Here is a 21,713-nt window from a genome sequence, read left to right on the forward strand (position 1 = left end):
GTTATACTGTATCTAAATGACGTAGGCGCACAAGTCCTTCATTTCAAACTGAGGCACCCACATCCGAAAATCTTTAAGTGGAACTTTATGTAACGCTATGCTACTATACCTTGAAGGCGCATTAACAAATTTAGTGTCTGTATATTACAGGCGCTCTAAAGTCAGTGGCACTCTTTTTTTTTTATAGCTTGCCTTGAGAGCCGTTCACATTATTTAACAATACAGTAGGCGCTTATTTCTCGACATGCCCAATATGGCTGCTCTTCATATAGAAGGCGCCCTATTTCTCTTCAACCTGCATTCTATAGGCGCCACATAACTATGCAACACACTATAGAGAGCCAGAACGAGGACTTACAAGAAGCCGTGGGGGCCTATAGCGCTCTACACAAAAGGCGCACTAAACTGAGAAGGCGTATGTAGCGCTCTACATAGGCGCTCTATATACCTCACTGGAATATACAAATATATGCGTAGCGAATATATCGTACATATACTACAGTAGTAGGCGTAACCTACTTCCACAGGCGCTCCTGCAGAAGGTGACACATGCGCTCTACTGGTAAGGCGCAATATAACCTATGCCAACACGTCACAATACTGGCAGGCGCACGTAACTAGGCGCCGTGTCATCTAGGCGCGTCTGCCAGGCGCCGTGTTGTACTCGCACTCTCCCGTTGTTAGGCGCTACTAGGCGCACTCTGTGTACATTGAGATATGGTAGGCGTCAGTGCTACTGCGGGCGACACAGGCGTCGATGTAGGCGATGTTGCCGACGTCTTTCTGACATCTTCTGCCGTAAATCGTAGACTAATATAGATAATGAGTATCTGTATACCGTTGTTGCATCCCACCGCTGCCACCAAAATGTAACGTAACCGTAAGTATCTTCTAGTTTCTCTCTCTCTGAACATTCAGTAGACAGTATCTTATATACGATGTATTCTATGTAGGCTCTACGGTCACGGCCTTTACGTTAAAAATCACGCCAACAAACCACGCCACATCATAATCGCAGAATTGATCACACTAAATCACGCGAATCATAACGAGTTCATGAAGATAAAGAACTTTATTACCGTATATGACGATCCAGTCGACACAAAGTGGGTGCCTGAAGCCGACGCCTAGCACCTAACACCTACACACGTAACCCTATGGTAACTCGTAGGTGACGATTAGTCTGCCGGAGAGAATTCAGACAGCACGTCCGTCCGCTGTAGTGAACGCTCAGCAACTCTCCCCAACTACGCGGACGCGCTCGCAGATATACCCATAGCATACTACGAGCGCTAAGCGCGTCCGCCCTTTACACATTGTCATGTACTATAATCAGTTGCCGAGCGCGCACGCCCTTCCAATACACGTACACGTAAGCTATATACACAACATACTTGTACGCAATCTACTTAATCGTCATTTCATTACATTACATAGCACAGCGCGCGACGTACCTTATCAATAATAATTTAATAACTCGCCATAGTATAGTACGTAAGCTGTACATTCTGTTGATAGCAAATTGGGACTCTCATCAACTTACGCACGCCTATTATCATGTTCTTTGATATTGATGTGCGAGCCACCCTGGGCTTTGTATACGGGCATGATGGGTGCCCCATGCCTTCCCGACGACGGTATATTGTGCTCAATACCGTTACACTGTACTCTATTTATAATTACTGCAGACGAGGGAAGTTCATTCGCTGATTACAGGATAAGGCAATTCCGGAACAAAACTGCCAAGATCGGGATCACTCAAACTCGACCGAAAACACAACAACAGAGACCCACACGTCCTATGTCTTTATAGGTAATCTTTGGCACCTAATTGTATACATTTCTAACAAATTCTTGCATTGCGGTACCGTAATGGAAAGCTTATAGAGAAATGTTTATATCACATTCTTTTTTCTAGGGGAGGGGAAGGCGGTTCGTGGGAGGTGCTCTTAATTTTTTCTCAAGCTGTCTATCCCTATAAGTGTGTACAAGTCTTCCAAGGTGACGCGTAATGTGCCCTTTAAACCAACAGAACCTCTAGTATGGGAAAGAAAAGGAAGAAGTGAAGACGATTTACGATTGAACAAATGACTTTCTAGCTGTAAGCATCTGTTAAAGTATAGGAGGTCCGTCATGTACGGGAATCATATCACATCATCATCTCAACTACATGGTCTGTCGCGACAACAATTTTGCCATGCTCACAAACCACCAAAAAAAAAAACAAAAAAAAAAAAAACATGAAATAAAAAAGACACCAAACAAAATCAGAAGGTAGGGTCTACTAGAATATTATTGTCAGTATCATGGTTACTGCGAACACATATGATTAGAACAATGTAACACATTGATATTCGCATCATTTCTCTTTAAAAAGACACAAACACACACACACACACACACACACACACACACACACACACACACACGTATACCACGCGCTATATCCACTCTGTTTCTCCCGTTTCCACCTTTCAAGTATTTATACCGTTTTGTATCTCTCTGTTCCGTTCGTTTCCGTCACTATGAGCAAGAAGAAGGAAATGACCTCTGATACTCATGATAACATACGATCCACTAAGCATGTTTATCAAGATACATGAAGTGCTAACATTGGAAAGAGATACGCAAACTGCTGTAAACTCTGAAACTACATTTACACTGGTGAACCCTCTCTTTTCAGAAACGATAGAGACAGGATTTATCGGAGAAATTCCAGCAAACAACAACAATTGTGTTTATAAACCTCACAGCACAGCTGCTTTTTGGCAACAATAACAGTGGAATGTGAAAATCCATCATCGTTTGTGCACTCACCGCACCGATACATGACACGACTATTATAACAAAAGAGTTTATTGAATATATAACTTTCAAATAAAACCAGTTCGGAGTCAGCTCATAGAAACACTGGTATGAATGACCTTTTTTTTTCAGTCAGTTATAGAGGCACTTCACTCGTTTTCAGAGTGACAAAATGCATAAACTTTACGTCACAATTCATGTGATTCATCAAATTCGAACAAAAATATGAACTTGCATAGAATGATCCGTCAATTAACACTCGGAAATTCATCTATTTCAGTATTTTCCATTGAATGTATATTAACAATTGTTTCTGTTAATATTACCAAACACCACCTTTGCTGCCGGATGTCAGTGCTGGCAAGCAGCATTTATAAGGATTACATGAACAATCATTAAGAACCAGCATGCCTATTGGTACGATTTTTTATTTTCTGATCATGCGCAAAGTGGAACTCCGAACTGGCTTATAAATACACCGTATCGATTAGCAAGCGCTAGCTTAATCTATAATACTGTGATTTAATAAGAACACAAATGACACGAGACTGGACACTCGATCTTTGAAATACGCATAGGCCTACAGTTAACATCAGACTAAAACGCTTTCAAGACTTCATTTCAATAAAATCTTCTTGCAATAATGATTTAAGCGAAATTTTATCCCGTAGGAGGTATGGCTCAACGGCTCTGATGAGGCAATTCACACGTTTGCACCACTAATACACAGAATTGGATGAGTGACAATTATATTACAGGCAGCATTTGGCAAGTAGTGATAAATTGATTCTGGGAGTGGAAACGAAAACTAAACGACCCATTAGATTACCCCTTATATCTCTCTACTACTCCATGGATGGTGAAGTACATAATTAATACAACAATTAGCCTTTAACATTATGCACGAAAGTTCAATAATGAGCTCATAAATTATGAAACATCACACAAGAACGTAAATGAGGGCATGATAACACCTTAGATGCATGACAGTTATATACGGGCGGACACAAGCAACCAAGCCTTCTTCGGGAAGCAATTCGACAAGACTTAAAAATGATCACAGATATTATAAGTAAAGACAAAACTTCGCATCATTATTATTTGTACGTACGCAAACAACATCTCATAGAATTTATTACACATATTCTTCAAAACCTGCAGGAGTGTTATCAAACAGCAATTCAGATGAGCTCGCATCAAATTTTCCCTGCTCACACAAAAGCAGGTATGATTTGCGGATTGCTTAAAGAAATGAAGTGTTCATGAGATGATGGGCATTTTAAAGGCAGCGATGGTTCACAAACAGCGCAAGTGACAAACGGACTATATTTACGAGGACTAAATTTATTCAATTATGATCAAGGGCGATTTAGAATGGCCAACTGATGACCGAATCACATGGCAGTCTCTTCACCTTTAACATCATCGACGCCTTTCCCCGTCCTATTACAATTGGCGGGTAAATTTCTGTCCTTGTCTTTGCACAAACTTTGAGAACTGAAACAAACTTGGAGTAGACATAATGGGGATAACTCTGCAATAATTTGACAAGTCATAAATAAATTGGTAATAATTCAGATGCAACATTGTATCAACAATAAAAAGGGCGCAGGACACTAATGAAACATTTGGAAGGTGGAATGCAAGCAGGCTTGGTTTCATGACCAAGACCAATGCACTTAACACTGTAGTTAAGGACACCATCAAGCATAACTACTGGGATCTATTCTGTTACTTACTCCGCTTAAACTTCTGCATTGGTCTTTGACAGAGCAATCAGTAATCAAGCACTAAATTGTCATGATCATTGCCTTGGTATTTTATTTTGTCCTCTCTGCTGTGATGTGACTATGTAGGCCCTACCCATCATCAGAGGAACCGATCCTTGCACGGCAATATCAAGTTCACTGCACCCATAAAAATATTAGTAATTACTAAGTAATATGCGCTCTACATTTCATGCAACTGCAGTATGCTTTTCCGGTTCATCTTGTCCCTTACACCGTTGGGTCTCCAAAGTAGATGGTCTCCAAACGGGGACATCTGCCCTGGCTAGTGGCGCCTTTCCAAGAATAATGTCCGCTGACTTTTCTGCAATCATGATGGTTGGGGCGTTCAAATTTCCACTAGCAATGCTCGGCATTATAGAAGCGTCCACCACCCTGAGATTCTCGATGCCGAAGACGCGGGTACTGCTGTCCACAACGGCCATTGGATCATCCTCTGATCCAATCTTGCAGGTGCATGATGGATGATAGGCACTGTCAGCTTTTGCACGTATGAAGGCATCAATTTCAGCATCTGTTTGGACAGATGTCCCCGGCTGCAACTCCTCGGCACGGTAGGGATCGAAGGCAGGTTGTGCAAAAATCTCACGAGTCAACTTGATACACTCACGCATTTCCCATCTGTCAATTTCTGTTGCAAGGTAGTTGGGATCTAAGATGGGATGCTCCAATGGATCTTTTGATTTCAGTTTTATGGTTCCCCTGCTTGTAGCCCTCATGCTTCCTACGTGAACCTGGAAGGCATGGCAAGTTCCAGGCTCACGACCATGGTCATTTACGACTGAAGGCAAAAAGTGGAACTGGATGTCTGGGTGCTCGACACCAGGTCTACTGCGGATGAAGCCCCCAGCTTCAAGGTGCGGACTCGCAGCAAGTCCATTCTGGAACAAGAACCACTGGAGACCAATTCGAATCATGTTGTGTGGAAACTTCCACTGTGCAGTGTATAGGGTAATCGGCTGAGTGCAGCGATGCTGGACATACACCTCCAGGTGATCTTGAAGATTTTGACCAACACCAGGAAGGTGTGCCACAACTGGGATACCCAGGGCTGTCAAGTCATCAGCATTTCCAACACCAGAGAGCATCAGGAGTTGCGGAGAATTTATGGCCCCTCCACTCAATATCACATCTTTGGCAGCCCTGGCAACTTTTTTGACTTTGTTCTGCATGTACTCAACACCTACGGCCTTATTTCCATCAAATATGATTCTATGGGCCAAAGACTGTGAGCTGATGGTGAGATTCTGCCGCTTCTGGACACCCCCTTTTCGAAGGTAGCCATTGGCAGTGTTCCATCGAACACCCTTGTGGATGGTGAGGTCCATGTATCCGAAACCCTCTTGCTGGTAGCCGTTCATATCGTCAGTGTATGGATACCCACTCTGTAATCCAGCTTCAATAAAAGCCTCAAAGAGAGGGTTGTTGGTCTTGCCCCTTGAAACATTGAGTGGGCCACTGCCCCCACGGTAGTCATTGCCCCCAAGTTCGTGGCACTGTGCACGTTTGAAGTATGGAAGGCAGTCCGCATAGGACCAACCTTTTGCTCCTTCTTTCTCCCACCTGTCATAGTCAAATGGATGCCCTCTGACATAACACATTGCATTGATGGATGAAGATCCACCAAGCACTTTGCCCCTTGGCCAGTACATCTTTCGGTTGTCCATGTGGGGTTGAGGAACAGTATGGTAATACCAGTTGTACCGCTTGCTGCCCAGAGGATAAATGAGGGCAGCAGGCATGTGTATCTGCCAAGTGTGGTCCTTCCGCCCAGCTTCCAAGAGAAGAACCTTGTTGCTGGGATCCGCTGAGAGACGGTTGGCAAGCACGCATCCCGCTGATCCTGCTCCTACGATGACATGGGTAAACTCATCGGAGACATCTTTCTTCTGCACACTCAGTAGTCGACAATGCCGAATGCATTGTGAGGGCCCGAAGTTCCTCAGACCTAAACATATAATAAGACAAAGAAAAAAATCACAAGCCTTTCCAAGAGATTTTTTTTTTATAACAATATTATGATGGCATTATTATTAACCATAAAACAGCACTCTATCTGTAGTATACATTTTAGTCAGAAACTCAAAAGATTTGAAGGGGAATATCTCTTGTGTATCTGCAAACTATTGTTCACCAATAAACCAACAACTGTCATTCTGCAGCTCATCAATAGTGATAAGGATAATGAACAAAAAAAAAAAAAAATTGTCTCCATTCAAGTTAAATGTTAACCTACTGGCTACATCGCTATGAATGGTTTATAGATTTGGACATCAATATCATATGAATGAAAGGTACGAGTATTGATGTTGAAGTTTGTATAACATTTATTTTCCATCTTTTTTCCATGTAGGAAATTACATGCATGAAATTATTGTACAGGAAGGTAGAACCTCAAAAAAGCAAAGCTTGTGGTGAGCTACCTTACAAAATACATTACATCACAAATACAAACACAAAAAACAACGAAAACATAATAACAGTTCCCATGACAACATTGAAATGAGATATTCCTCAAAGGAGAGGCAACAATGAGTATGAAAATATGTGACGAGCTACAGGCTATGGCAAATGTTGCATATACAGCAAACCTCGCACGAGTCGAAGCTCTCGGGATTGAAAAAATGCGACTTTCGCGAGAGTCAATTTTTTTTTTTTGACTTACAGTTATGTACATGTATAGTACATTTGCATGCATGCATGTGTGTGTGTGTGTGTATGTGTGTGTGTGTGTGTGTGTGTGTGATGTTAATCCGATATAAAACATGTACGTCTAAAATTGAGACTTCTGGCTTGGAATGTACGCTGCTGCATGAGCAGTCCTATTATGTATTTGGGATAGTAAGTCTGGAGTAAATGAAAAGGAATAGATCTGCGATGTTACATATACACTAGTAATACAAAATAATATGTGCGTTTACACGCTGGTTGAGTTTAAATGGATCAGGTGTCATGCCTGACTCAGCTTGTTTTATGAAATTCTATACTCTTCATAAATTCAAATGAAATCAAAATCAATATTTGAAAACCGTGACGTGCAGACTATCATGCTCCAACATGTAGATCTTTTCAGAGCTGGTTCTTCTTTGGAAAACCACTTAACCAACACAAACTTTAGAACTTGAATGAAAGGTTGCGCTGTGATTTTGGTTGTCTGAAATATAGTGTACCAGGGTTCATACTCTCTCTCATGAATTGAATTCCATGACTTTCCATGACCTTTTTAGCCAGAATTCCATGACCTTTCCATGACTTTTATACAATTTCTTTTTTTTTTTTTACATATTAGACTGAAATTTTGATCTCAAATCAAAGTAAAGCAAAGGGGGTACCTACACATCTCACACAAACAACAGACAAACTCAAACTTTTATAATTTTGGCAATTCCATGATTTTACATGACCTTTTGATGAAAATATCAGTTTTTCATGACTTTCAAGGCCTGGAAAAAGACTTAGCCAAATTCCATGACTTTCCAGGTTTTCCATGACCCGTATGAACCCTGTGTGCATACACAACTTATCAGTGTACATTCGACGCATGCCGACACAAATTTGTGCATTAGATACCAAATCAGGGCATGTTTACACAACCTACAGCGGTTATCTTCTTCCTAGATCAACTGCAAAGTAGGCAGAGTGAGATATGTCCAGTTATTTAGCAACATAAATCTGAGGGGTGTATTTCACCATGTTGTTTACTAACTTGAAGCTCTGCCAGACACATTAAACATGATGGTGCTCTATAATATCTCACACAATGTGCTCTCTATACAGAATTCCCTGTATTAGCAAAAAAAAAAGAAAAAAAAGAAAAGGAAAACAAATGTTTCAGATGGTGAATCTCTTATGAAAGTTTAATAATAACTTCTTTACACACGGTGGAACATTACGATATGAGAGGTCATTGTATGCTGGAATAATCTGCACAAGACAAAGAACCAAGATTTCAAATCTTCCTTTGCAAATGATAAGAATAACGTTTATTTTCAAAACACTACAATAATGTGCACATACCATCCCTTCATCCCCTGTTCAATGACGATAATATGTCTAATAGGAATAACATGATTTAACGATGGATATATAACGATTAACATACACGGAATCAAGAGGGGTTTGCAGTAAAAACACAAAAGTGTCACGACAAACCTCTCATCCCCATTTACACCACCATGCAAACTTTCAAACGACAGGATCTATACAGTTCCTGAATATTCCTGATAACAACAAGAGATTTACAACTTTGCACTGCACTGCCTATCGTCAAGGCTAGTGTGCAATATCTACACCTGATATTGAGCATAAAACCAGCTCATATTCCTGCAGATTATCAGCTTACGAAACTCAAACGGTGCACGGAGCAGATAGTACACACTGACTTCAATTACAGGACGATTTTGTTTGCAATGGACATTTGCTTGTCATAATCACTATGTACTATTATCTCAGAGTATAATGTGTACTGCAGCGGGAGCCTACTGAAGCAGCTTGCAAACAAACAACGCATGGTTTAAGAGATTGCCCTCCATTAAACTTGTCTGAAGTCCGCTAAATCTGAGGTACAAACAGAGCGTGTGTGAATTACTACTAAATTAGCATATCTTTTCTGCTAAGAAAATAAATACATGTTACTGAAACAAGAAATGGTGCCATGTGGTACAAATTCTTGCTAGGCAATGCAAGCTGATGTTTTACATCCATTTCTGCCTTTACTCTTCTGAAATACAAAAATGTCCATGGAACATTGTGGCTGGATTTTTACCTCAAACCTCACCAGTTATCAAGTCTTTATTATCTTAACTCTATGTTATTGAAGTATTGATCAACAATTCTTTTGGCATAATGAAGGTTTAAAGAATTTGCACATTATGTCAAATAAAGTTTTGAGTTATTTGAAGAAACTGAAATTTGGGAAAAAAGCTTCAAGCTGATGTTTCAGCATCAGGTTTCCCACAAACTACTTTTGCTGAATGATTCTATCTCACCAAGACTGATGCGTGTTACGATCAGATATCATCCACTCATATTTGCCCCTTTTAAACTGTTTTTTCCTTTCCTTCTTTGCTAAATGATAATTCATTGAACAGGTGGGACTGGTATACGTTTGGTGGTTACAAATCTTAATTAAACCTAGGAGCTTTCATACTGGAGCCAAATGAGAAACCACTGCATCTCGACTCACCTCTCCTGGCTACTGCTGACGCTGTAGATAAATTCATAGCAAATGCCGTATTCTTCCACAAGATACAGACAGGAGATTCAATGCATACCAGTCGCAATCTGAGAGAATTGAAGGATGGCAGGTTTTTCCAGAAATGTGTGTGTAACCAGATGGCTAATTTTCTGAAATGAAGAGACAAAAATATGTATATATATATATATAAATATTACCCAATTTATTTGCAAGGATGTTGGGACTTTTGCTCCCTTGGAAATTACAGTTTGCACAATTCTTACATCTCCGCAAATTATCATTCAAAGCAATTGGCACCGCAGTAATTTCAAGAACACTAACGAATTGTAGTGGACTTTACCTATTTTATCAGTAGTTTTCTAGCCTATTGAAAATCATGTAAATATGAATTAACAAACGTGTCTCATCAAAACACTGGTGGCATATTCATAAGTCTGACTCAGTGATCTTTCACTGGCAGGATATTATGTCCTTCGGTATCTATTTGATTTTTCCTTACATAAAAGCAAAAGGAAACTACAAAACACGGGAAATAGATTAAACAAAAAATAAATTCAGAGCCAAGCTGTATCATAATGGCTGCAAATCTGCACTGTATAGCCACAGAGACATGTCAATGGTTTAGCTATCTTTCTTTACAGAGATGGAAAGGTAAGATAAAAAAAAAAGGCAGACAAGACAAATCACAAGTACATGTATGCTGAACTCTTTTCTCCCCCCCCCCCTTTTTCTCTCATGCAACAAACTTTCCCTTTCTTTCATTTTTTTTTTTCTGACACACTGCTTCTAGCATTTGGTAAAATGTTATTTTGTCATTGCATTAATGCTTGATCAGAATGAATACAGGGGGTTACAATGTTAATACTGCCAAAATCATAAAGATCATGTCCTAAAGGGCAAAACGTTATGCAGACTACTTTTCATAAATTCAACAATGTATCGCGCACGGTACCCGTACTTGAATAACCATTTAATATCTCGAACGTGCTCACGTGCTTAGCTCGTCCGCCCTGGATCTGGACCGACAGGAGGGGGAAATCCCCTCTCCCACAATTTTGCGTCTTCCTATACACGTATTTTTTATTTTCCATCTCACTCTATGCGCTATACAGCGCACGCACACACACACATGCATACAGTATGACGCTGTACACGGCTCCAAGCGTGCGATCAATGCGCGAAAGCGTATTAAAATACCTTAGCTTGCTTGAAGTTTCGCTGTGGTGAAGGAAAAGACAAGACGGTATTGTAGGGGGATCCCCAAACCCATCCAAAGGGCGTGGACAATTATAATGAATGTATATTTTTGGTTCTGCAGACGCATCGATGGAGGAAACCTTGATGCTATGATGCCAATTTCCAAATCCACCCGTTCACTGCCATGCAGTACGTTGAAATGGTAGCCCGCGGCATGATGGGTGCAAAAACTGCATTTTTTGTTTTATCACGTGGCCATCATTAGACCCGATCAATGTTTTACTTACCTTTATTTCTGGTAAGGAAAATTCTTCGTATACTATCGGTGTTCTTTAATGATCTTGTGTGGTGCGGTTGCAACGCCTGGACAGGTATACCCACGTGTGCTGTTCACCCGCGCACAAATTCATGCATATAGTACCGTGTATACAACGTGGGCTGTTGTAAATAATGTTGCGGCGATATGGAATACGGATAGACTCAGCGATCATCATGTGCAAGCTCAAGGGCGGCCGCGGCAGACACGTGCACGCATCATAGGCGAATCCGTACAGTTGTGTCTACAAGCGTCGTGCTAATAAAAGCGAGTAGTGCCTGTTGACTTTGCCACGAACAAAGACTCGGGCGGCCTGTGCTGATAAACTACAATGTATACGATCATTTGGACGCACTTCACATCCGACGATAAAGGTGTTGGTTTGGCGATAAGTTGATCGTTGTGTTTACGCAGTTGATCAACGCTTTAATGTAACTACGAGAGCTATATAGCTTCCTACATCAAAACCATCTGTTAGTTTTAGGCCAGGGCCCATACAGTGTTGCATGAAACTATAAATGAATGGTAACTGCAGTTTCATGGTACCCATTAGGCCTGTATGATTTATAGTGTTTTCTTGGATCTGATTCGCTTATGATTATCATTTTACAACATAAAAGTCCATCATCCTCATGGCCGGCGCCACGTTTTTAAAAGTGGGGGGGGGGGGGGGTTCAGTTATTTACATTTCTGGTGACAAGTAAAAACAAAATAAAAACCAACCCCCCCCCCGCCCCCTCCCCCCCCCAAAAAAAAAGCACAACAAAATGCACCCTTACGAAAAAGTCCTGTGGTACTCCTGTGGTAATTACCGCAGGACGGTACCACAGGACAGTACCACAGGACAGTACCACAGGAATTGTCCTGTGGTATTTTGGGACATACCACAGGACAGTACCACAGGAATTCCTGTGGTATTTTGGGACGTACCACAGGGCAGTACCACAGGAAAGTACCACAGGACCGGTACCACAGAACAGTACCACAGGAATTCCTGTGGTATTTTGGGACGTACCACAGGGCAGTACCACAGGAATTCCTGTGGTATTTTGGGACATACCACAGGGCGGTACCACAGGACTAGTACCACAGAACAGTACCACAGGAACTGTCCTGTGGTATTTTGGGACAGTACCACAGGACAGTACCACAGGTCGATCATTACCACACAGCATTACCACAGGGCAGTACCACACAGCATTTCCATGGTACCACAGGAGAGTACCACACAGGATAGATCGAAAAAAAAAAATCTGGGAGAATTTTAGCCACATTTCAAGGAATATTCCTGATAGGTGAATGATGGATTTCAGGACAAACATGGCCCTACTTAATAACCTGTCCTACTCCTAATATATAACCTCAAACGAGAGTCTAATGGCCAAGTGCCAATCTAGTTCTATAATAGATCTATATAGTCATATTCTATTCCTAGGTAGCCATCGATCGTATCAGTACACATATATATGGCCGTCTATCCGTAAAGCATTAAGGCATGGTTACTAACTCGATTATACTTTATTATCAAGAAATGAAATTACACTTTCATAACGATATCTATGATATTGGGAATAACATAACATAATTAGACAATCTTTCATAAAGTTCAAAGTAAGTTCCATCATTAATACTTTGACTTTTTAAGTCATATATGTATTTTCTAAAATCTAGAGTGCTTTTTATGAATATTCATGAGCTATGTAAAAATTTGTACCACAGGAGTACCACAGGAGTACCACAGGAGTACCACAGAAGTCCTTATGAAATTTCTCATGCTTTACATCAGCACTTTCACTAAATAGGTAATACTGTAGGAGTATAGGACAGGATAAGTAATGGCAAATCAATTGTTATAATTCACAGCATAAGTCATCTATCAATTAATTGAGGAATATTAATATGTGCTGTTTTGTTTGTATTTTTGTTATAGATTTCAGTTGATTCTGCCTTACAATTTCCTGTGTGGTACTCCTGTGTGGTACTGCTGTTTGATATTCTCCTGATGTGATAGTCCTCTGGTATAAAATGTTAAGAAAAAAAGAAAGAATATCCTGTAGCATTTTTCTGTGGTACTTACAAATTTAATTTGCTGTGTGGTACTTCTGTGTGGAATAGCACCATATTATGATTTTCCTGTGGGATTTTGGACAGTTCCCGTGGTACTCTTCTGTGGTATACATCGAAAATTACCACAGGAATTCCTGTCGTACTGTCCTGTGGTACATCCCAAAATTCCACAGGACAATTCGTGTGGTACTGTCCTGTGGTACGTCCCAAAATACCACAGGTAAAGTCATGTGGTACTGTCCTGTGGTACTATCCTGTGGTACTTTCCTGTGGTACTGTCCTGTGGTACTGCCCTGTGGTACTGCCCTGTGGTACTGTCCTGTGGTACGTCCCAAAATACCACAGGACAAGTCGTGTCGTACTGTCCTGTGGTACTATCCTGTGGTACTGTCCTGCGGTACGTCCCAAACTCCCACAGCACAATTCCTGTGGTACTGTCCTGTGGTATGTCCCAAAATACCACAGGACAAGTCGTGTGGTACTGTCCTGTGGTACTATCCTGTGGTACTGTCCTGTGGTACTACACTGTTGTACGTCCCAAAATACCACAGGACAAGTCGTGTGGTACTGTCCTGTGGTACTATCCTGTGGTACTTTCCTGTGGTACTGTCCTGTGGTACTGCCCTGTGGTATTGTCCTGTGGTATTGTCCTGTGGTACTGTCCTGTGGTATGTCCCAAAATACCACAGGACAAGTCGTGTGGTACTGTCCTGTGGTACTATCCTGTGGTACTTTCCTGTGGTACTGCCCTGTGGTACGTCCCAAAATACAGGACAAGTCGTGTGGTACTGTCCTGTGGTACTATCCTGTGGTACTTTCCTGTGGTACTGTCCTGTGGTACTTCCCTGTGGTATTGTCCTGTGGTACTGTCCTGTGGTACGTCCCAAAATACCACAGGACAAGTCGTGTGGTACTGTACTGTGGTACTATCCTGTGGTACTTTCCTGTGGTACTGTCCTGTGGTACTGCCCTGTGGTACGTCCCAAAATACCACAGGACAAGTCGTGTGGTACTGTCCTGTGGTACTATCCTGTGGTACTTTCCTGTGGTACTGTCCTGTGGTACTGTCCTGTGGTACTGCCCTGTGGTACTGTCCTGTGGTACGTCCCAAAATACCACAGGACAAGTCTCCTGTGGTACTGTCCTGTGGTACTGTCCTGTGGTACTGTCCTGTGGAACTGCCCTGTGGTACTGTCCTGTGGTACGTCCTAAAATACCACAGAACAAGTCGTGTGGTACTGTCCTGTGGTAGTATCCTGTGGTACTTTCCTGTTGTACTCTCCTGTGGTATGTCCCAAAATACCACAGGACAATTCATGTGGTACTGTTGTGTGGTATACGTCCCAAAATACCACAGGACAATTTGTGTGTATACTGTCTTGTTGTACTGTCCTGTGGTACTTTCCTGTGGTAATGTCCTGTGGTACTGCCCTGTGGTACATCCCAGAGTACCACACGAGCCTGTGACACAGTACCACACAGTTCCTGTGTTAACATATATTTGTGTGGTACATTGTGTGGTACCAACCAGTACCACAGGGAGTACCACATGAGCCTGTAAAACAGTACCACACAGTTCCTGTGGTAACATTTATTTATGTGGTACATTGTGTGGTACTGACAAGTACTACAGGGAGTACCCTACAAGCCTGTGGTACAGTACCACACAGTTCCTGTGGTAACATTACAAGTGTGTGGTACATTGTGTGGTACCGACAAGTACCACAGGGAGTACCACAGGACTTTTTTGTTAGGGCAACAACAAAAAAGAAGCACAAAACAAGACAGAAAAAATAAACAAACAAACAAACGATTAAACAAAAGCAAAAACCAAACCCGCACACCCCCCCCCAAAAAAAAAAAAAATAGATAGAATAAGTTAATATAGCGCAACTTCAACTTTCTGCTGCCCCTTCCGGTTTCTCCAGCAGACAAGCAAACTATTTTTTTTTTTCTGCTGCCACTTCAGGGGTAGAACTTAGGGCCCAAGTGGTTACACCCTAAACTCCTATGTATCAACACAAGAAAGAAGTGGGGGTAGGGGGCCCGAGCAGACCCCCCCCCCCCCCGGTTGCGCCGGCTCTTTCATAACTATTGTTTCTTACTTGTTGTCGGGATGCATTCACATTAATGTAAGCAACGGCGCATGACAATGGTGGAAAAAGGAGACGAAATTATGTCAGCATAGGCAAATTAAGATTCAACAAGGTTTACTGTTGATTATTTAGGCCCATTTCTACTATCATCACCTCCATCATAATTAAGCATCCCGGCTCCCTAATCTCCTAAATAGTTTGAGGACTAAGTTATTTCACCACGGCCTTTGAAAAAAAAACAACAACAACAACCCAACCAAGTCATAACACATAATGATAGTCCTCTGTGGATAAAGAGCACGCACAGAATATTACCATGACATTAGTTGGAAAGCCACACACACGCACACACATGCCAGGGACACATACACACAAACACAAACATCGAAGCTCATGTGCATCACCACATAGGCCTAATATTTATCATTTTCAAACACACTTAAGACATATACACAGACATCCGTTATTTTTAGTCATTTGGATTCTAATAATGGTTTGCTCATTGGAGTACCAGACTCTCAGCTGAAAAGACTCCAACGGATACAAAATTCAACCGCAAGGCTTGTAACACGCAAAAGGAAATTTGATCATATAACTCCCATTCTTCAATTTCAATTTCAATTTATTCGGCAACTGTATGATACAACATAAAAAATTGCACATTATAAAAGACATAACATTCAAAGGCCGGGACCCCTTGTAAGCAACTAGTGCTTGTTATGGGGCCCCCTTTGCAGCAATTAAACAATCAATAACAAAAATGCAATTAAGCATATATCGAAATTTCTGTCATAAGTAGTAAATTAAAAAATACAGAATTACGTTACAATATACACATAGACATACGCAAGCATACACTCAGTAAAAATGCAATGCAAGAGATTGGTAAGAGGGTGAAGAAACGAAGATAAAGAAAGAAGAAAAAGTACAGCTGTTGAAGTCTACTCAGTCAAGGATGATAGTTTTTTAAATGTAATACGTTTGAATAGGGTTCTGAAACGAGTAAGTGTAGTACTGGATTTAAGATCAGAAGAAATTAAATTCCATTCATGCGCCCCTGTGAATCGAATAGAATGAGACATTGTTGTTAAGCGACAACTTGGAACTCGAAGATTATCTTTAGAACGGGTTGAGTATGCATGGAATGACGAATTTGTTTTAAATATGTTTTGAAAAATGGAAGTGAGTATCCCTTTATGATACTTAAACATGGCATGAATACCAATACATTAAGTTGCACAAGTTCAAATATAGGAATAATTTTTAATGAAAAGAGGTAGACTCGGACTTCGAAAATCACTTTTTGTTACAAGCCGTACCGCACGTTTTTGTAATCTGAACAGTTTGTCAATATGAACTTTGTATGTCTTGCCCCAAATTTCACTGCAATAGTTAAGGTGAGGTAATATTAAAGCATTGTAAATGAAAAGCAATATTTTTCTTGGTAAAAAAGATTTAAGTTTAGATAGAATTCCTATACTTTTCGATATTTCAGCGGTGATGTTTGTAATGTGACACTTCCAATCGAGAGACTCATGGATTAAAATACCTAAAAAAATTGTTGATTCAGTTCTATCTATAACAGCACTTTCTATTTGTATTGGAGAAAGATTTTGTGGTATTTTCTTTCTTTTGGAATGGAACAAAACATACTTAGTTTTCTTAAAATTCAAAAACAATTTATTACATTTAAACCACTCATTTAACATACAAAGTTCTTTATTCAATGTAAGTACAAGTGAAGTAACATTTTCATGAGAGTAAAATACCACAGTCATCATCTGCAAAAAATGAAAATCTCAAAATTTTTGAACAATTAATTATGTCATTTACATATACAATGAATAAAATGGGCCCAAGTACAGAACCTTGCGGTACGCCAAGAGTTACATCTAATAATTGAGTGGATTCGACACCATCGACCACCACATACTGCCGTCTATTTGATAAATAACTACCAAACCATTGTAGAGGTAAACCTCTTATTCCGTAGAGATGTAGTTTCGTTAGCAGGATGTGGTGGTCGATGGTGTCGAACGCCTTTGAGAGATCCATAAATACACCACAGCAATAATTACCTTTGTCAATTTCTTGAAAAATGTAGTCAGTAAAACAAATAACACTGAGTGAAGTAGAATAATTTTTGCGAAAACCGAATTGCTCAGAAATTAATATATCATTTTTAGTAAGGAACTCGTAGAGCCTGTCATACATAGGTCTTTCTAGAAGTTTAGAAAAAATTGAAAGAACAGCAACAGGTCTGTAATTATCAATATATTTTGGATCATCTTTTTTATGCAAAAGTACAATCTTCGCTGTCTTTAATTTTTCGGGTACAAAGCCAGTGCTTAAAGATTTATTAAAAATATCGCATAAGGGGTCAACTATGTAATGTATACAATCCTTGACAACACGAGGGGATATATCATCAGGCCCACTTGCCTTTGGAATTTTCATAAGAGAAGACAATTTTAACAATTCATGAATAGTAGTGGGTTTAACAAAAAATGATTCAGCGTTCTCACATGAAACAAACTCTTGGAATGAATGTGATAGGCTGCATACCGATTTTGACAACTTTTGGCCAACATTAATGAAATAAGAGTTAAATTGATTCACAATGTCTTGCTTTGAGGAAAACTTACAATTATCAAAATACATATTGTTTGGCATTAAATTATGTTTTTCTTACCTAAAATACTATTTATATGACACCATGTTTTCTTTAAGTCACCTTTTACAGACGAGAACAATTCATTATAATATCTATATTTAGAATAACTAATGGTGTTTGTAAGTTTGTTTTTATAATCTTTATAAGCAGTCTTGTGTCTGGATTCTTTAAACTTGCTTTATATAATCTATTTTTACGATTTATAGACTTAGGAATACCTTTAGTAATCCAAGGTTTCTTACATTTATCCACCTTATTCGTATGAATAATCTTAAAAGGAAAACAATCATCATATATATCATAAAATTTTTCAAAAAATGTGTTATAACACTCGTCAACATTTATACATTCTTTTACATTTGACCAATCGACATTTTTTAGTTTCTCACGAAATGACAAAAGGTTTGTATCATTAATAATTCTTTTACGTACTTCTTTTTTCTTTGAAATGTTATGTTTAATACTCATTCTATTTTTTACTATGCCAAATACTGGAAAGTGATCAGAAAGCTCATCATAGATGATTCCACTGTAAGAATTTTTTTCAAGGGTGTTAGAATGTCAATTAAAGAGGCTCTATTTGCTGAGATGCGAGTTGGTTTTTTGATCATTGGAAAAAAATGAAAAGAATACATCATGTCTAGGAATTCATTTGTTTTGTGATGGGAACCAGAATTTAGTAAGTCGACATTGAAGTCGCCCAGGAGATAGATTTTTTTCTTTTCATTTTCCAGTATTTCAAAAATATCGTTAATTCTGGAAGTAAGATCTGATATGTCAGTGTTTGGTGGACGATAAATACATGCAACAATAGATTTGTCATTAACGCTAACTTCTATAAAGAGCATTTCATAATTGTTTGATATACATGATAAGTCGGTTCGTAATACAAACTGATATTTATTTCTTACATAAAGAGCTACACCACCGCCAATCTTTCCAGCTGGTCTACAAATATGAACAAGAGAATAATTATCAATATCATACAAACCTAAATTCACTTTTGTGTTAAACCATGTTTCAGAAACTGCTATAACACTGAAATTAAAATCAAGCCGAGAGGGAGGATAAAAGTGTGTTAAAAGAATCAAAATTTTTCTGAAGGCTTCTTGCGTTTATATGGAAAAAGGAAAAATCGGAACACTTCGTAGTCTTCATTGGTTGCCCATAAGAGCTCGTATCACGTTTAAGGTTTTGACCCTTGTATTCAAATGTTTTCATGGAAATGCCCTGCATATCTCGGTGAACTCATCAAGCCATATCATCCTGGTAGTAATCTGCGCTCAAAAAAAAAAAAAAAAAAAAAAAAACTCCTCTCTGAAATAAGTGTCAAATCTAAGACATTTGGTGATAGGGCTTTTGGAAAAATAACACCCTCATTATGGAATAATCTCCCTCTCAGAGTTAGATGCATTACAGATTTTGATAAATTCAAATCTGTGTTAAAAACTCATCTTTTTGATAATTGTTGATTATATGTTTGAATAGAGAAATATGTGACAGATTTTGTTTTCATTAATTTTGTACACGCATAGAGACTATATCTTATGGTATTATGCGTTCTAAGAACTGATGATTATATACTACTACCTATATCTCTATCAACATACGCTAGTATGCACCAGCGGTCAAACTAAAGGGACAGCAACGTTTCCACTGGCAATCTTCCCTAAATGAAGGCCCCTTCACACATGCAAATTCACAGGTTTTGACACATCGGGTTTTTTTTTTTTAATATCAATTTGAGGCATGTATATATCCAAATATCAAAATATCCTTTAATAATCGTGAGGGAATCTTCCAGCTTGATGTTTATTTGTTCTTATTTTTGGTTTACTTTTATAACATAGCCTATATAACATAGGCCAACTGCAGATGTTCCAGAGAAAAGACCGTTTCTTTTTCTTTCTTTGAAATATCCCCCTTTTCTTTCATACATTTATTCTTACATTTTCATTTATGCGGCATACTAGTATTGTGATATCACATAATTTGTTCTCCATCTGGAAAGGGCGACGTGTAGTCCTACACAGTTCACAAAAACTTTCAAATTCACCATTTTTCATGAATAGTTTTATTATCCCCAAAGAGTGTTACCACTGATCTTCGTGTATTCATTGAATTCGTAGACATGAAGCGACCCCCCCCCCCCCCACGAAACCCATGTGGATTGACTGAAAAATCAGCAATATTGAAAGTAAACATCAACTCGTAGTTTGAGATAAATCAGACAATCCTTTAAAATATTATGATTGAGTCTTTAAAATATTATGATTGAGTCTTTAAAATTTTGTGCCGTCGTATATATTGCTGGATGAGAAGACTACATCTTGATTTTTGTATACTCGTCACGCATGAACAACGAGAGCTCAATATTGTTATTTTGTTGTGTTTTTTTTCAGTATTATGCAAAACACTTCACTTTGATTAATTCCTCTTTGAGAAAATATAGGGGAATAATATTACCATTAGAGATAATATGTCAGTATTTTTTCATCCCGGAAATGGCACCAGTAACAAATAAAGAGTGTGGTTAAGCTTTTGCCGATTGCAAGTTGTATACCAGAGCGATTTTTTTTCTTTTCGCCAGCCAATGAAATATCAAACAAAGGGGAAGTGGTACCAAGAAGCTGAGCTGAAGGCCTTTTTTGTTTGTTTGTTTGTTTGTTTGTGTTTTTCTTTTCTTTTGGTTTGTCATGTTTTTACTTGTTAACTGATGAAACCCGGAAGTAGCACCAAAAAAGAAAAAAAAAATGCAAAAGCGTATGATAGAATTAATCGGCTTATATACGTCATGTATTCCGCTAAGGCATGGTCTACGAACGCATCGCAATAGTAATAGATCATCATGTGCGCCTGCAAGGTTGAGAATACATAGCTCCCACCAGGACCCCTTTGTTCAATCTTGTTGTAAGAAAGCAATGCCAATATATAGATAAGGGAGGTATGAATAACTGGTCAGGACTGGTGTCTATACCATGAAGTCATCTCGTATTAACAATCTTGTTATCCGTCTTTCAAAATATTAACTTGCTATAAATAGGGGCCTACATTATCCATAGGCGAGTTCTTCCATGCGTCCTGTCTTGATTGTTAAAAATACAGAGGACAGAAGAAGAAGAAGAAGAAGAAGAAGAAGAAGAAGATAAAGAAGAAGAAAAAGAAGAAGAAGAAGAAGAAGCTTAGGCTATAACGGATAAATTTTCATGGGAAATAATGAAAATTTCGTATAGTAGTTTAGCGTCTGATACAACGTGGCTCGTGACTATGTAGGCTCCCTACATCTTTTCATTAAGTTGGAGAGAAATCCATTTCCTGCTCCACCTCCGGCTGTCATCTACAGATGCTAAAAAGCCATTGTAGACAGCAGGCTGTTGTTGTGTGATATGAAAAAAAAAAAATGCGGTGCGAAAACCAAGGCGATGTACCAGTGAAGCGACCGAGCGGGAGAGATATAGATGTGTCTCCGCTGCCACTTTTTAAGAATCTTTACGCTGTAAATCGTGCGATGTTTTACTAGTACATACTAAAGTAAAATATTTTGGCTTATTTGGCTTATTCTGACTTCAAGATA

At 39.3% G+C, this 21,713-nt stretch overlaps 1 protein-coding gene across 1 annotated transcript; it reads right to left on the reverse strand.

The window, feature by feature from the left end:
• Window positions 1–4,621: 4,621 nt before the first annotated feature.
• On the reverse strand, window positions 4,622–9,910 carry LOC140233609 (choline dehydrogenase, mitochondrial-like). The gene is made up of 2 exons (XM_072313708.1): window positions 9,778–9,910; window positions 4,622–6,540 (listed from the first exon to the last, which is right to left on the reverse strand). The coding sequence occupies exons 1-2, from the start codon at window positions 9,812–9,814 to the stop codon at window positions 4,763–4,765; spliced, it is 1,815 nt and encodes a 604-aa protein (XP_072169809.1). The 5' UTR covers window positions 9,815–9,910; the 3' UTR covers window positions 4,622–4,762.
• Between the last annotated feature and the right edge of the window lie 11,803 nt (window positions 9,911–21,713).

Source organism: Diadema setosum, chromosome 10 (assembly GCF_964275005.1).
Source record: "Diadema setosum chromosome 10, eeDiaSeto1, whole genome shotgun sequence".
Taxonomy (NCBI): domain Eukaryota; kingdom Metazoa; phylum Echinodermata; class Echinoidea; order Diadematoida; family Diadematidae; genus Diadema; species Diadema setosum.

Excerpts from the sequence above, each read along its gene's own strand:
- LOC140233609 (XM_072313708.1), bottom strand. The coding sequence starts at position 9,814 with ATGAATTTATCTACAGCGTCAGCAGTAGCCAGGAGAG. Across the intron at positions 6,541-9,777 it reads GTCAGCAGTAGCCAGGAGAG|GTCTGAGGAACTTCGGGCCC; the intron begins GTGAGTCGAGAT and ends TTATATGTTTAG.